Source organism: Rhinopithecus bieti, unplaced genomic scaffold, assembly GCF_001698545.2.
Source record: "Rhinopithecus bieti isolate Rb0 unplaced genomic scaffold, ASM169854v2 scaffold_4906, whole genome shotgun sequence".
In the NCBI taxonomy this organism is placed as follows: domain Eukaryota; kingdom Metazoa; phylum Chordata; class Mammalia; order Primates; family Cercopithecidae; genus Rhinopithecus; species Rhinopithecus bieti.
In genome coordinates, this window is record NW_016804491.1 from 210,517 (window position 1) to 226,898 (window position 16,382).

At 41.1% G+C, this 16,382-nt stretch overlaps 1 protein-coding gene across 1 annotated transcript in view; it reads left to right on the top strand.

Moving 5' to 3' along the window:
* The first annotated feature begins 58 nt into the window (after positions 1–58).
* The window catches only part of LOC108527371 (proline-rich protein 36-like), a 57,889-nt gene continuing 41,565 nt past the window's right edge, over positions 59–16,382 (top strand). Inside the window, exons 1-2 of the mRNA XM_017868614.1 lie at positions 59–84; positions 254–1,837. Of these exons, the coding sequence (XP_017724103.1) occupies positions 59–84; positions 254–1,837 (1,610 nt within the window). The remainder of the gene's footprint in view (positions 85–253; positions 1,838–16,382) is intronic.

Here is a 16,382-nt window from a genome sequence, read left to right on the forward strand (position 1 = left end):
CCGCCCCGCCCTCAACCTAGTGCGGGCTGGAGGCTGCGCAGACCTCGACGGGCACTACATGACGTCACAAAGGCGCCAGACCAAGTGGGGAAGCACCCTGCGATCCTGAGATCCTGCCCGGCTCAGCCTCCTTCACATATCTGCTTTCTTAAGTTCTCTTGCCCAGATAGCTTTCAGTTAAAAGCAAAGAATGAAAGCACTAGGTTGAGACACTACGCGGCTACACCCACATCCACTCCGCCACTCTCGCCAGGCAACCGCGCCCCCCGCCTGCAGTGGCATCGCCCGGCCACGCCTATTGGCCGGGCTTCCAGCGCGAGCGGCAGGCAGGCCTGGAAGGCGGGGCCAGACCGGCGTACAGCCACATCTCCCCGCCCCTGAGTGGGCCCGGCGCCCGGGGCTGGCCTCCAAGAGTGGGTACCCGGAACAGCCCGACTGGAGAAGAGCTGCGGGAAGCAGAACACCGCCCCCAGCGCCCAGCGCGCTCCAGAAGCATGAGCACAAACGCCTCAGCCTCCTCCCCCGGCGGCATCGGCACCGGCACTGGCACCACTACCGGCACTGGCACAACTACCGCCACTGGCACCACTACCGGCACTGGCACCACTACCGGCACTGGCACCGGCACCAGGCGCGAGGCGGAGGGCCCGCCCGAAGCCGGGGGCACAACTTCCCAGGTCCCGAACCCGGCCTCCAACTTGAACGACACCTCGTACAACTCGTCCGAATGGAGCGTCCTTTCTGAGTGGCGGTCCGTCTCGGATCCGCTAGCCATTTCCCAGTGGAGCACGTCCTCAGCGGCCGAGGCCGCCTCCTGGACCTCCAGCATACCCTCCCGAATCAGCACCCCCGGTCTTAGCGAAAGTATGGACTCCGACTACAAGAGTGGCCTCCGGGGTTTCAGCGCTTACAACCCGAGCAGTCGGATCCCCGAGTCTACCACCCGCTCGAACTCCTCCGATGTGGCCTCCACAGCCTCCAGCCAGGACACCGGCATTCCCTGGGTACTAGTAACAGGGCCTACCCCGCCCATTAACTCCCCCCACGAGTCATTGCAAGGGTCTGTCTTCTCTTCAGGGTTCAGCCCCCCACGGGATTCGGTAAAAGTACCCAACCTGCCCCCTGATTCCATCCTGACCTCAGTGCCCGGCTACACTTGGATATTTGTACGAGGACCTCCTATACCCAGTGACCTTTCGCAAGTGTCAATACAAGCACCTCCTACACCCAGTAACACCCCCCGAGTGTCAGTACAAGGGTCTGCCACATCCTCAGTGCCCAACTTCCCCTGGGGTTTGGTACCAGGACCACCTCTACCGGATAACATCTCCCCAGTGTCGCCACAAGCACCTCCTGCACCCCATAACATCCCCCAAGTGTCAAGGCAGGCGTCTACCCCCACCTCAGTGCCTCACACTCCGCGGGGTTCAATACAAGAATCTCCTGCACCCAGTAATCCTTTCCAACTGCTGACACAAGGACATTCTAAACCTAATAACTCTCGCAGAGTGTCAGTACAAGAGTCCGCCCCGCTCTCAGTGCCCAGCTCCCCCCGGGTATCAGCTGAAAGATCAGCTCCGCCCCTGGGCGCTCCCGGAGTATCAGCAAAAGGGTTCGCCCCGCCCACAGTGCCCGGCTCCCCCCGGGTATCAAAAGAAGGATCGGCTCCGCCCCGGGCTCCCCGGGGAGTTGGTAGAAGGGTCCTTCCCACCCTTTGCCGTCCGCACTCCTGTGCCTCCGACCCAGGAGAGTGTCAGCCAAAGCATGGAGAATCAAGAGAAGGCGAGTATCGCGGGCCACATGTTCGACGTGGTCGTGATCGGAGGTGGCATTTCAGGTCAGTGTGGACCGTAGCGGTGGCCTGGGGGGTCATGGCCAGTCAGGGGTAGGGAACCTGTAGTAGCGCTTGTGGCGTTTGGGGGTCTCTCATGCATGCGAGAGTGTAGTGTAGCCATGGCTCGGCCCCATATCCTGCGAGGTGGGAGTGGGGGTTGTGCCAGTTTTGCTGGTGGTGTGATTGGGGGAGTCAGACACAATAATTTTACTACTACTACTATTAAATACTAATATTTAATCAGCTCTTGCTGTGCAGTTATATTTAGCGCTTTACGTGGATTTTCTCAGTCCTCAACAGTCCTGTGAGGTGGGAACTAAATTCATCCCCGTTTTGCAAAACCAAGAAACTGAGGTCTGGGGAGTTTCAATAACTCTCTTGAGGTCGAATCACCTAGCTTGGAAGTGGCTGAACGATTTTCTCCCATTTAAGACCTGCAGTACTAATTCCTGAGGTGGCTGCTTTGCCTCACTGATTTCATATCCTTTGCCCTAAACAGAACATCAGGATACAGATTTCTGTAGTATTGAGGGAGCAGTAGTGTTATTCCAGCCCTGCTCTTCTCTATTTTCCCTGGAAAATTTAGTGGGTGAAGAGGAAGGAGGTAGACTCCTTTAAGAAAAGGTAGAAAAAGAGGGGAAGAGGGAGTGAGCTCTTAAACTATTCCTGTGTGTGTGTGTGTATGTGTGTTTGTGTATATATATGAACTTTGTGTATATATATGAACTTTGTGTGTATATATATATATATATATATATATATATATATGAACTTGCAGGAAGGTGTAGGGCATTTATTATCCAAAGAGAATCCCTTTATGAAGCAGGGGCTGAGTGCCGTTGTATCCTCCTTCCTTCTTTCACTAAGAGGTACCACCACCTGAATCTTGTCTTCATGAGCCAGTTGGTAGGCCAGGGTTCCCCTGGTCCAGGCTTGGATTTGTGGCTAACCAAGTGAGTGGTGCATGAGGCTTTTCAATATCTTCCTGGAAGCCTCATCATGATTGATATATTAATTGTCACCTATGTTGCCATCATTGGTAAAATGTTAGAAATTTAGGAATTTTGTTACCTTTCAGCCCTGGCTAGAATACCACACTGACCTATCCTGCCCCCACTAGGTGTTAATAATTTCTGAGTTATCCCTGCAGGGTCTGATTCAGAAAGAGAAAGATGATGGGAGGGAGTAAGTAGAGTGGCCCCACAGTAGCCATTTTTATATATAAATCTTTCGAGGAGACGCTGAACATGCTTACAAACTAATGTTGTGTAGAGACAGCTTTTGACTTGGCCTGTTCAGGATAAACAGTCACCTCTTTATCCTGAACAGGCCAAGAGAAAAGATTGGCATGAACTGTTGCTTTGACAGTTCCAGCCAGTACCAGCAAAAACATACATGTATGTTGGAGCATCAGAAGAAAGCAGCTCCTGGTGGAGAGTAAGAAAAAGGAGTATTTCACCTTCTCTTTATGTATTTATGTATTTGTTTATTCATTCAAAAAGCACTTGTTGAGTACCTGCAATGAAGTGTGCTGCTGTTTCCCAAAATCTGGTCCCACTAGGCAAGCCTCCTAAAAGCAATATGGTTGTAGATCCTGGAAAATAAATGTGATGGCAATGTGTTATATACATTGAGGAGGGGTTCTGGGTCCTCTCGCATCTCCATACCATCTGTATTCTGCAATTCAGAGTTCTTTCTGGGATTTTATTCTTAGTCTTTTTCTTGTTCGGTCTCCAGAATTCCTTAAGGAGCGTTGTTTTTGTATATTTCCTCTGCCTGATTACCTGCTCTTCCTCCCTTTTTATACTTTATGCTCAATACTTGGTCATTAGCAGAGGTGAAATCACCACGTAGCTGATAAACTTTATGCTTTATGGTCTTATAACTGTAGGTCTCTTCGGTTCTCATTCTAAATAAATAACCAGTTTCATACTCAGTCCTGTATTTGCAATTTTGCTTTCTTATTTCTTAGAGAGGTTACCCAACTTATATAAGTTGTAGGTCCCACAAAACCTGAATCTGTCCATGGTCACTCTTAATTATTAATTTATTTCCATTTGGGGCGTTTCTTACACAGTAGTTTACACCCCTATTCCAGAGGCCAGCTTCAGTGACACTGGAAAAAGCACTTGGCTTCCTCTAATGTCATCTCCATCAGTCAGATCTGAGTGATTTTAATACTCAGACTGACCAGAAACATTGCTTTCTATCTGTGGTACCTTCCCAGATGGTTCACAACTGAAATAAAAGTAGTTGCAAGTGTGGCTCATGTTAGATCCTGGACATCAACTGAGTGTTTCATGAGCGGGTGAGAAGCATCACTTCCCAAGCATTCTTGTGAATTCAGAAACATACCATTTTTGTGTGTGCTTGGCAGTATCCCATGAATTACTTAATAGTCCCTGTGGCAGTTTTATATGCTTTTGGATGTTCTTTATCACTTTCGTTAGGACTTGCATGCTTTGATAGGTTACCCACACATTCATAATACATCACCAATCCATAGCATCAGCAGTGTTATTTCTATTATATAGCTCCTAGAAGAGTACATATTCTAAGTGACATTACTCAGAATTGATCCATATTAGCAACATTATTTTTTAATCTCTCTACACAGAGAATAACAGCATCTTGATGTATCTCCTTTTTTTGTCATTATAAAACATAAAATAGACTATGTCTTACAACCACAAACTCTTTTTATCTGCCTAACCACCAATTAAATAATTATATATAGTATGTTAATAGTTGAGAGGGGAAATAACCCTGCTGATTTGTTGGTCTAGTGATATCTTTAAAATGCTCTGGTCCTTAACTATTCATCATCTATCACCATTTCCTTTTTGAAACTCCTTTCATGTTTTCTGCGATGCTATTGGATCCTGAATTTTTATCCCATACCGACTGCTGCTTTTCCATCCCTTTCATTGTGCTCATATTCTTGCAAGCATCTGGTTTTGAAAGGTTCCACTGTTCATCACTTTGGGGTTCTTAGGTACTCTCTCCCTCTCTTTCTCATCCTAGGACTTCAGCTGTCCCTTATCTGTAGAAAACTCTCAAGTCTCTCATTTGAATCCTCTTCTTTCCCTGAACTGTCCCATAGTTTATCTGCTCCTGGGTATTTCACGATTGAACACTTCAGGTTCAACATGTACCATAGCTACTGTGCTAGCCAGTCCAGCTTCTTTTCCTCAGTTCCTTGACTCTGTTCTTAGCACTACCATCCCTTCTATAATTTTTGACATAATCTTTTCTTTTATCTTCTGCACCCTTTTAGCAGATCCTTCTCACTCTTCTTTGGGGCTATCTCTCTTCTCCTTTCTCTATGATGACCTCCCTCCCCCCATCACCAGGACAGACTCTTTTTGAAAAAAATTTTTGTATAAATGTAAGGCATACACCTGCAATTTTGTTACATGGATAGATTGCGTAGTGGCGAAGTCTGGGCTTTTAGTATATTCATAATGTGAATAATGTACATTGTACCCATTAGGTAATTTCTCATCATCCACCTTCCTCCTGCCCCCACACCCTTCCAGTCACCAATGTCTGTTATTCCATACCTCTATGTCTGTATGTGCACATTACATAGCTCCCACTTGTAAGTGAGAACATATGGTATTTGACTTTCTTTTTCTGAGTTGTTTCACTTAAGATAATGGCCTCCAGGTTCCATCAATGTTATTGCAAAAGCTCTTGACCCCTGAAGCTACCTGGTTATGACCCCCTTCCCAGTGGTCACCCTTTACAATAATGTCTCTCCCTTTATGTCCCTCCTGCATGCATGTTCTCCCAGACTTGATTTTTCTTAAACACTTCTTTCATCACCTTGCCCCTCTACTCGGGGCCTTCAGTGCTCGCCTATCAGCAATCTCTCAAACACCTCCCTACCCCGCCCCGCATCGTGACAAGTAGCATTTCCTACTCTTTTCCAACATGGGTTTGAGCTTTAGTCTCACTGCCTCGTGTCCTCAGGCTACACTACCTTTATTTTGTCCCTTCATGCCTCTTCTGTTTCGATCTTAACATGGAAGTGCTTTTCTCTTACATTTATATTCTATCTATCCTTCAACACTTGGCTGAAGATCCTTTCCTTGATCACTCTGGCTCCCATTGATTTTTCTCTCCTCTTGTAGAGCTTGTAATCTGTACTTAACAAACAATTTACACTTGTTTTCTATCTCTTATTTCATGATTTGATTTTAAGGATAATGGCTCAGTCACTGAATTCAGGTGCTAGTTCTTACTCATGAGCTGCCACAGATACAATAAATGACAGAAAACTAGCGGTGGAAGATTTTAAAATGTGCCCTCAACTGAGAATTTCTGAAATGGCTCTCTTTAGTAGAGAAAAAAAGGAAACAAGAAAAAAGCCCACCTCCAGGGGACAATGTATACTTCCTTCATGAGTCTGTTTGGAATTTGAGTCTTTGGGTCAAAGGGGTTTTAAAAGGCAATCTAGTCTAATCACCTAAGATTTTAATCTTCTTGACAGCACCTCTCTGGTGATTAGGCCCAGATGGCTGTAGCTTTGAACGCATTTAAGGACAGGAAATGCTCGATCTCTCAAAGCAACTCATTACAGGTAGAGGTAGCTCTGGCTCCTGGTCTTGTTTAAGCATTTCAGGAGCCTCTACCCATATACTAAGCAGGGACCAGATCATGGGGAAAGAAAGAGGTATATAAAGATGAGTAAGTAGCATCCCTGTATATAAGGTACTTCTATCTTCTGGAAGAAGTAGTCAAGTGGGTGAATAATTGACATGAATACAGTGAGATAATAATTGATAGGAATATAGTGAGATAAATATCAATGCAGTGAGATAAATACTAATGTTATGAATATGAACAAAGTGCAGGAATCTTGAGAGATAAGTAGAATTTTAACAGGTAGAAATAAGAGGATGGAAAAAAGACATACCATACAGGAGATACTAGAGGAATACAGATACAGTCATGAGGGTAAGCCAGACATGAGCAGTGCTTAATTTCCCAATGGCGAGAGTTCCAGGGAATGACAGTAGTTGTTTCCTATGCCTCTAGGGATGTGATCCTGGTAGCTATTGAGATGACCCCAGTGTGCCACGTCTACCCATGATTTTTGTTCCTGTGTGAGCTGCAAATGGTTAGCAAGTGCACAGTGAAAATGCCTTAGTCATAACGCTGGATTGTCCTGGGTGAATACAGTGTTTCTTCATTTAATGGGAAATTTTAGCATTTAGTCAATACTAACTGATTTGAATTGTTACATAATCCTCAGCTATTGTGAAACATGTATTTAACAATAGATCTAGGTAGAGCATAATTGCATACATTACAGAGACGAATAATGGAGAAAAGAAACATGGAACACCATTATTGGTGAATATTGGGTCACAATCTTTGTGTAGTTGTGGCATAGAAATATTTTAACCTATGAAAAATCTTGCAGTATTTGCATTCAAGTGTACTCAGAAAGACTAAGGTTGTATTCTAGTTTTATATTACATACAGGTTGCCCAGCCCTGTGATTTAGAAAGTGTAGACACCTGATAAATAGTTGTTAAGGAATATACTTGTATGTATGAGATGTATAGATTTCATAATGATAGGTGCTTTTTTTTTTTTTCATTTTAATTTTGAGTAATCAGAACTTCAAAATTGAATCAAAACGTTTTCTAAATGTTGTGAGCATTTGAGACAAATTGATTGTTGGGACTGTTTCTCCTCCTTTATCATGACAAATATTTTATATTTTTACCAGCAATTTGTATTTTCCTTCAAACAATCTATTTCTTGTTATGTTGCCATCTATCATTGTGTATTAGGGAAATTTAAAGTCTTTGAACTGTGGTTTTGTCATCCAAGAAGTTGGATTAAGTTATATGTGATATATCTTCTGGTATGGATTTTTAGTAATTAGTCAATTTCATGAAGATCCGTCTCTTTAGTTTTCTTTCTTGGACCGTCCTCAACGTTTTTTTCTTCTATGCTTTATTCTGGGAAGAGTTTGCATTATCTCTCATACTGACATTCTTCACAAACTTACATCAGGGCCTGGGTCTCTCCACAGGTGCTCATTCACACTTTCCCCATGGATTCTCTGAGACTTCTTGAAAAACCCTTTTCTAGTTGTTGCTAGGCCAAAGTAAACAAAGCACACTCATTAACAATATTTAATTGATTGATCAGATAAAAGTCTTAAGAACATAAAAAACAGATGATAAACTTTAAGAGTTGAAGTAATTATATATTAACCATGTCCAAGGGTTATAGAATAGTGGCCTATAAGAGCCCAAAGGGACTGAAACAGAGGCTCAGAGGGGTCAAGGGAATTACCAAATGCCGCAAAAATTCTTAGCTATATAACTTGTCCTTGGATGCATAAAATACTGACTTCCAGGACAGTGCTCTTTCTGTACCTCACCTCACTGGACTTGCTTTGTCAGCTTATCCATAGATCTGCAGTAAACCTTACTATTGTTTTACTTTGAAGGTTGATGCTCTAAAGCATAGTGACTACTGCTTGACAGAAATTTATATAAGATATCACAGGGAATGTTATTGCGTTCTGAACATTTAAATTTAAAAATATGGGGCACCCTATTAGGTAAAATGACTTTCATATGACAAATCTATTTCCTTTTTGGAAAGTCCATTCCTAGTACATTTAGGATATGTAGAGATTGTTGGGATAGTTTAGATCAGTGATTCTTGACCTTTTGGACCAAATGTCTCTTGGAAAATCTGATGAAAGCTATTGGACCTTTTCACCCAAAAAAGCATATTTTACACATAGATGTTTTCTCCCCTGCACCAGGCCAGTGTTCTGGAAACCTCTTCTGTGTCACTGTCCTAGTAGTCTAATTATTTTTAGCTGATACTGAGGCTTCATGAAAGTGGTGAAAAATATTTCAGAGGATTCATTACATCATTAGACAGTTACTAGTAATGAAATTTTAAATAGACCATGATGAAGAGTCAAAACATTCAGGCTGGAAACGAAGGCACCTACATTTGCTATATTAGGTCCATGATAACTAGAGAAGTGAACTTGACATGTTTTGAAAAGAAAGAATTTGGGAGAAAACATTGGTGAAGGAAATGGAAGGCTGTGGTGGTTAAGATGATTTCTTATAGTAGTTTTCAAAGATTGTTTATTTAAAGTATCATTAGCCCATCGTCTATTCAGTGACTTGTGTGAGGAATAGACTCTATGTAACCTCTGTGTCACAGGGGTTACAGCTATGAGCCTGAAATGCTTTTCATACCTGAAATTGGTTCAGAGGTCCACTGTCAGCACAGAGAAGGGAGGAGTTAATTCCACCTGGAGAAAGTGACAAGGAAAGGATTTCATGGAGGAAGTAATACTTGACAGAAGTGTCATAGATTTTGGACAAATTCTGAAATGTAATGAAGATGACCTTTAAGGTGACCATTTCCAGATTAAATGAGTTAGCTTGGAGCTGTGGCCTAAGTTGAAGACCATTTTCTTGCTTGTATGTGTCTGTTCATTCATTCAGTAAATATTTGTCAATTGTGCATCACTATATGCCTTGGGTAAAATTTGTGGGATTTGCTCTCTGCTTTTCTGCTTTGGGCATATTGCCTCAAAAATGAAATGCTTCTTCGAAAATCTGATGAAATCTGATTGCCTCAAAAATGAGGCAATATGAGTTGATATTTGACTATACTTTTTATTGTCCTTGGAGTGTTCAGTCCAAGAGTCCAAATGTGCAGTTATGTAAGAATTCTGTTGGCCAGAGACCACTTCACTGAATAATAATTAACTTAATATATCATGCAGTGTACTCTGTACAATTCCTAGGTGATGATGAATATCAAAGTTGAAGAAAGATGTCACTTTCAGGAATAAAGAGAAAGAACTAGGCAGGCATCAGAGTGTACACCATAGCTACACTAAAACCTTGCGCCAACACGCTCAGCTTGTGCTCTAGGCATTGTTCACCTAGGACCTTGCCTTTGGGAGTTTATTATGCTATTTGAGCAATCAATCTTATAAGAGATTAAACAAGCTTTCCTAAAGTGTGTTTTCAGGTATACATTTTTTTAAAAAGCAGAGGGTGGATAAATGCTGAGTTAAATGGGTCTTTTTGCTGCAGGACTTTTCAGGACCATATGCCAGCGTGCACCAGGCATTTCCCAGAAGGGGAAACAGTGTGTGGTGTCCCAACTTCCATGAACATTGATACTTCTCCCCAGAGCATCTTTCTTGAGGACTCATGTTCCATAAAACATTTAGGGAACTACAGGCCATCCTAGTGTGCAGAGTCCAAGGACAGCAATATGGAGTGTCCCTGGTGTATTTTAAGTTTCAATGAAAGAATGGGGCAAATAACAAATTAAGGGGTAATTGCATACCCTAACTTGAGTGAGATCCTTTTATCTAAAGTGAAGATGAATGCTGAACAATAATCAAATAAATTAGGACTGTCTAGACAACCAGTCTATTGAATTCAGGGCAAATTGAAGTTAATTGTTAGCTTTCATCTGTTTATTACTTGAGACAGCCCTATGTTTTTTAGCCTCTCAAAGGGATTAGAAGATTTGGCCTTTCCAAAAGCAGAGAATTACGTATCTGAAAGGAAGTACAAAATGCAGATGGGCATAGGTATAGATTAGATAGATAGATAGATAGATAGATAGGAATGGTTTTATGTATCAAGGGCAAGTTTGCATGTACATTGATATTCTCTGTTGTCTTCTGCCAAAGAGCACAATGCTGGTTCAAAGATCAGAAAATGTGCTAGCGGTATTTAGAATCTGCTGGCTGACTTAGGCATTAAAATGACATGGCACCCTATCCTTGTCAATGTTTCTTAATTGCTTGAAATAAATGTAATCTACGTAGCATTAGAAACTTCCCTGTTGCCCTCATCCACATAAGCATGAAATTGTTTTCTTAGTATATGGTTCTTCTATTCATTCCAACAAGCATTTGGGCACCGCAACGTGCAAGCTCCATCCTAGGGATGCAAAGATTTATAACACATTTCTATTTTTTCATAACACACGTTTAGCTCATTTATACATCTCAAGATTAATGCATCTAAAACAAGACACTTGATATTTCCCCATAACTCTTCTTCCCCTGGCTGTTTCCAACTTAATAAAGGGTACCACCATTTAACCAGTTGCTCAGGTTAAAAAGCTTAGATCCATTCTTGGTTCCTCTCTTTTTGTCATACACCACATCCATTCCAGCAGCAAATCCTATTGGCTGTAGCCTCAAAATGCGTTCTGTATCTCACGGCTTCCCACAACAACTGCAACCACAGTTATCCCCACCCAAGCCATTGTGGTCTTTTGCCTTTGTCCAAGCCACCATGATCTCTTGGCCAGAGATATCTGCCTCTTTACTAGTCTCTGTGCTTCCTTCCCCTTTTGCCCCACTACAGTCTGCTTTCCTCACAGAAACCAGGATGATCTTTTAATAAGTTAAAATAAGATGAATCACTCCCCTACTTATAAGCCTCCAGTAGCCCCTATCATACTTAGACCAAAACCTAGAGTCTTGCTGTGGTCTACAAGACACTCTGTCACTTAGTCTCTTCTTACTTTTCCAGTCTCATCTCCTCACTAATTTCCCTTTGTCTGTGCCAGCCTTATTGTTCTTTGAGCACATCAGCCTTTTTCCTATCTTCCCCAGATACTTGCATGGCTCACTTCCTTACTTCATTAAGATCTCTGCTTTAATGTCACCTCTCAGATGCATTCACTGATGACCCTGTGTAAAAGAGCACTCCCCACCTCCATGGCTTACTCTCCCCTTACTCTGCTTTGTTTATCTTCATAGCACTTAATATTTCCTTAATAGTTCATAATCACTTAATATTAATATTTATTCCTTTATTTGTTTTTTTTCCTCCATAAAAATGTAAGCTTCATGAGGACTTAGTTATATTCACCTATATCACAGCACCTAGGATGATGCCTGGGACTCAGTAAGACTGCAATATTATTTTATGGGTGAATAGATGAAGGAATGAATTTAGCTAGGTTTATGATACTTGTGAAGGGGTAAGTATACGTACTTGCAGAAATATTCCATTGTTATCCATGCCTTAGATGCTTCTCATGAAGACAGCCCACATTTCATATATCTGTAGGCTGTATTTGAAACATTTTAAGGGGAAAAATAATTTGAGGTAGAAAAAAATTCTTAATGTTTGTGTGTGCTAGTTTTCTCTTTGCAAACACAGTGATGCTCTACAGGAAACATGTATGTGCAGTACATTCAAGTGAGTGTATATTGAAAGATGACTCTTTATTCCACTTCAACCCCAAGCACTATACCCCAAAAATAACTGCTATGATAGTTTATTGTGTATCCTTTCAGATATTTACTGTGCAAGTATGAAGTATATACATTTTTTGTTATTCTACAATGGGCCTGTACTATATACAGGGAATCTCAACTTTGCTTATTTCACCTTATTTATTTCAAAGAACTTTCATTCATTTTAATAGCTGTATAGTATTTCAAAGAATGCCTCTACCACATCCTTGTATGTAGCTCTTGGAGCACATGGGTAAGGTTATGTAAGAGAACTTACTAGGGTTGTAATTGCTGGATCAAAGGGAGGTCCATTTATAGGTTTTGATAGCTAATGACAACAAGGTTGAATCCTTTACCACCAACAGTGTAAGACAGAGTCTGTTTTTCTGCATCCATGTCAATACTATGTTTTAACTATTTTCATTCTTCAACCCAATAAGCCAAAATGGTACTTTATTTTTATGTTTCTCCAGTTATGAGTGAGATTGAACACCTTTTCATTGAAAGGCATTTACATTTCTTCTGTAAAACTTTATGTTCACAAATTTTGTTTTTCTTTTATGGTGTCTGGTATTGTGTCTTGCACAGAAAGCATTCTTTATTCCAAGAATATTATTTTAGAAAATCTGTCCTACTTTATTCTAGTTTTTTCAGGTTTTATGTTATGCATTTAAATCTTTCTTCTGAGTTTATTCTGAGTAAAGAGTTAGAGAGAGATTCTGCTTTATTTTTTTAATTTCCCCAAATCAGATGTCTCAACACAATGTATTGACTAAACTAGGATTTACCTACTGATTTGTATAATTTAGGCTATTTCTAGACCATATGCTCTTATTTCTCTGTCTCTCTAATCTTGTACCAGCACAACTCTTTTTACTGTAGCTTTGCCATGCATTTTAATGAAAAGTTGAGCTAGTTATAATGCTTTTCAGGAATTTCCTGGCAAGCTGGCCATGCTATTTTCCATGTGATTTTCACCTGGACAGGTCTAGAAATAAATATATAAAGAAAAGTTACTAATATTTTAATTGAGATTTCATTACATTTGTAAATTTATTTGGAGGAATTAAGGTCTTTATAATACTGTTTCCTTTTATCCAAAATAAAACTATTTTTTTCTGTTGAAATCTTCTATTGTGTCTTTTGGGGATTTTGAAGGTATTTTCAGGTAGATTTTCAGAGCTCTTGTTGAGTTCATGTTGCTCTAAGAAGTGAGCTTATTTTTTCCCATCATATTCCAATTCATTGTATACAGGGTAGATATTTATCTTTTAATATTAATTTTGGCTGGGCACAGTTGCTCACAGCTGTAATCCCAGCACTTTGGGAGACTGAGGTGGGCGGATCACCAGATCAGGAGTTCAAGACTAACCTGGGCAACATGGTGAAACCCCGTCTCTACTAAATATACAAATAAATAAATAAATAAATTAGGCAGGCATGGTGGTGTGCACCTGTAATCCCAGCTACTTGGGAGGCTAAGGCAGGAGAATTGCTTAAACCCAGGAGGCAGAGGTTGCAGTGAGCTGACACCGCATCACTGCACTCCAGCCTAGGCGAAAGAGCAAGACTCCATCTCGGAAAAAAAAAAAAAAATTTAAACTAGACACCTTTTTCCTTGAATTTTCTTCTTGTTTTTCTTTCATTCATTTATTCATTCCTTCTTATCAATTTTCTAGGCTAAGTTTCCACTATCCATCCACTATGATAATTTTCTCTCTTCTCTAACTTTTATACCTCACTTCACCTTTATCTAATGGCATTGATTAGTACTTGCCCAATAATGTTAAATAAAACTGGTAATGGTGGCATTTCTACCTTGTTTCTGATTTTAATGCTACTGTTGTTTCACCATTAAGCATCGTATTCAAGCCAATCACGCCAAAAGCTCTGGAAGCTCTCCTAAATTGCTCCAGGCAAGCTGGCTTAAGGACCTCCATAGCACCTTTTCTTTACCTTTATTGTAATCTGGAGCACAATGAACTTGATAATGTGTTTATCTTACTGAACAGTGTTGATGTGTTTATCTTACTGAACAATGTTGACAAATTCTGTGTACATCCTCAAAGAATTAACTTTCCACAGATCGCCCTTTGGGAAGTGCTGATTTAGAGAAATACATGATCAACAATACCAACCATAGCATAAAGGAGTTTAAGGATTGAGACAAAACCATGAGGCTTAGAAAAAAGGAGGTCATCAGTGACCTTAAGGATAATGGTGATGATGATAGCTCATACCAGTGGTACATTTACCAGGCATCAGTCACTTGACTGCGTAATTATACATGTTACTTTGTTTAATCTTCACATTACCCACCAAGGCAGAACAATTATTATCTCTGTTTTATAGCTGTGGCAACATGTTGAAGAAACTTTCTTAAGATTATCACACAGTAAATAACAAAATGTGATTGCAAATTTCACTGGCTCTATAGCAGGAGCTCGTCCACATAATACTAGGAGAATCAATCCAGAGCCTGCCCCAGGAGTGTTTTGTTTGGCCAATTCATTATGGGATTTTTGTTTTGTTTTATTTGTTTTGAAACTATGAATGCCTTCAGTAGGCATACATACCATTGAATTTGTGAGTGTTTTTGAATTGCAATCTCTGAAGTTTTATAAATTCTATTCATTCATTAATAAATTATTTCAACAAATATTTCCTGAGTGTCTACTGCATGCCAGGTACTATGCTAGGCTCTGGAGATACAGCAATAAGCAAAAATGAGCAAAGACCCTATTTTCATGTGGGCTTAATTAAATAACATACAAAAAATTTGTGTGTGTGTGTGTGTGTGTGTGTATGTGTGTGTGTGTGTGTATGTATGTGTGTGTAGTGCCAGGTAGTAATGTGTACTAAGAAGAAAAATAAATCGGGGTAGCAGGGACAGAGTGTGACAGATGAATATATTGATTGTCTGCATTGACGGCAGGGTCACTGGGCGTTTTCCATGAGGAGTATACTACATTTCCAGGTTTATTCAAGTTAGGAAATGGAGACAGCTGATCATGTGTTGTAGAAAGAAATTCAGAAATCACATAGGAACTAAAAAGGGTGGCATGAGTCAAATTGAGGAATTTCTTACTTTTCTGTGATAGAATAATGTGAATATTCTTGAAGAAATAAGGTAAAGCAAGTGACCCAGGGAGAGGTGGAGAAGGCAGGGCTAAATGTGGAAGCTAGGTTCCAAAGTGACAGTATGCCTGAGACTTATGCCCTAGGAAGCAAAGGGATTATTTCCTCCAAGGCTTCATTGCATAAGTTAACTCCCAAGGCATGCTGTGTGGGTAAAATCATCTCCTATACCAATTCTCTGGGGACAGCAGCCATTTTGGGTCATTGGAAGCATTGCAGAATTGGTGGTAACACAGTTTCTATGGGCAGTTGCTTTAAGAACTTGGAGCTTGGTTTGAGGTTGCCATGGTAACACCACTGCTGGCTGCATATAACATCTCACCCAGGCTCTCTTGTTCTAATAACCAGGACCCACATTGCCTTGAACTCTTTCAAACAAGGTGTGCTTTTAGCAGACTAACTTTTTTTTAACCTCTCTGATAAATCCATTAACCTATTTTATTTTGGTTTCTGTAACCTGCAAATGACTGAGGAGAGAGAAATTAGGAGAGGAATTGTATTGTTTTAAACTCATCGTCCCTATTTAGAATACTTAATGCAAACTAATTAAAGATCTGCTTGTGCTATGATCTGCTATCTTCCTGTTTTCAAGTTTTTGCATTTTGAAATCTATCATATCTCCTTGTTCACACAATAAGGCCTTAACAAACTCTTTGTGAATATAGTTTCTCTGACCTCTCTACTCTCACAGAAAACCACAAGATAGGCCGGTGGTGGTGGCTCACGCCTGTAATCCCAGCACTTTGGGAGACCGAGACGGGCGGATCACGAGGTCAGGAGATGGAGACTATCCTGGCTAACACGGTGAAACCCCGTCTCTACTAAAATACAAAAAATTAGCCGGGGTGGTGGTGGGCGCCTGTAGTCCCAGCTACTCGGGAGGCTGAGGCAGGAAAATGACGTGAACCTGGGAGGCGGAGCTTGCAGTGAGCCGAGATGGTGGCACTGCACTCCAGCCTGGGCGACCAGAGAGAGACTCCATCTCGATAAAAGAAAAAAAGAAAACCACAGGATACTCGGGAGTCTTGGGCTCTATTCTTCCTAATGAGCTCTGTTTGCCATGGTTTGGGAGAGGAAGAGCTCTGAGTATAGGGGATGGTAGATTTTTTAGTGTTCACTTAGACCTCTTCT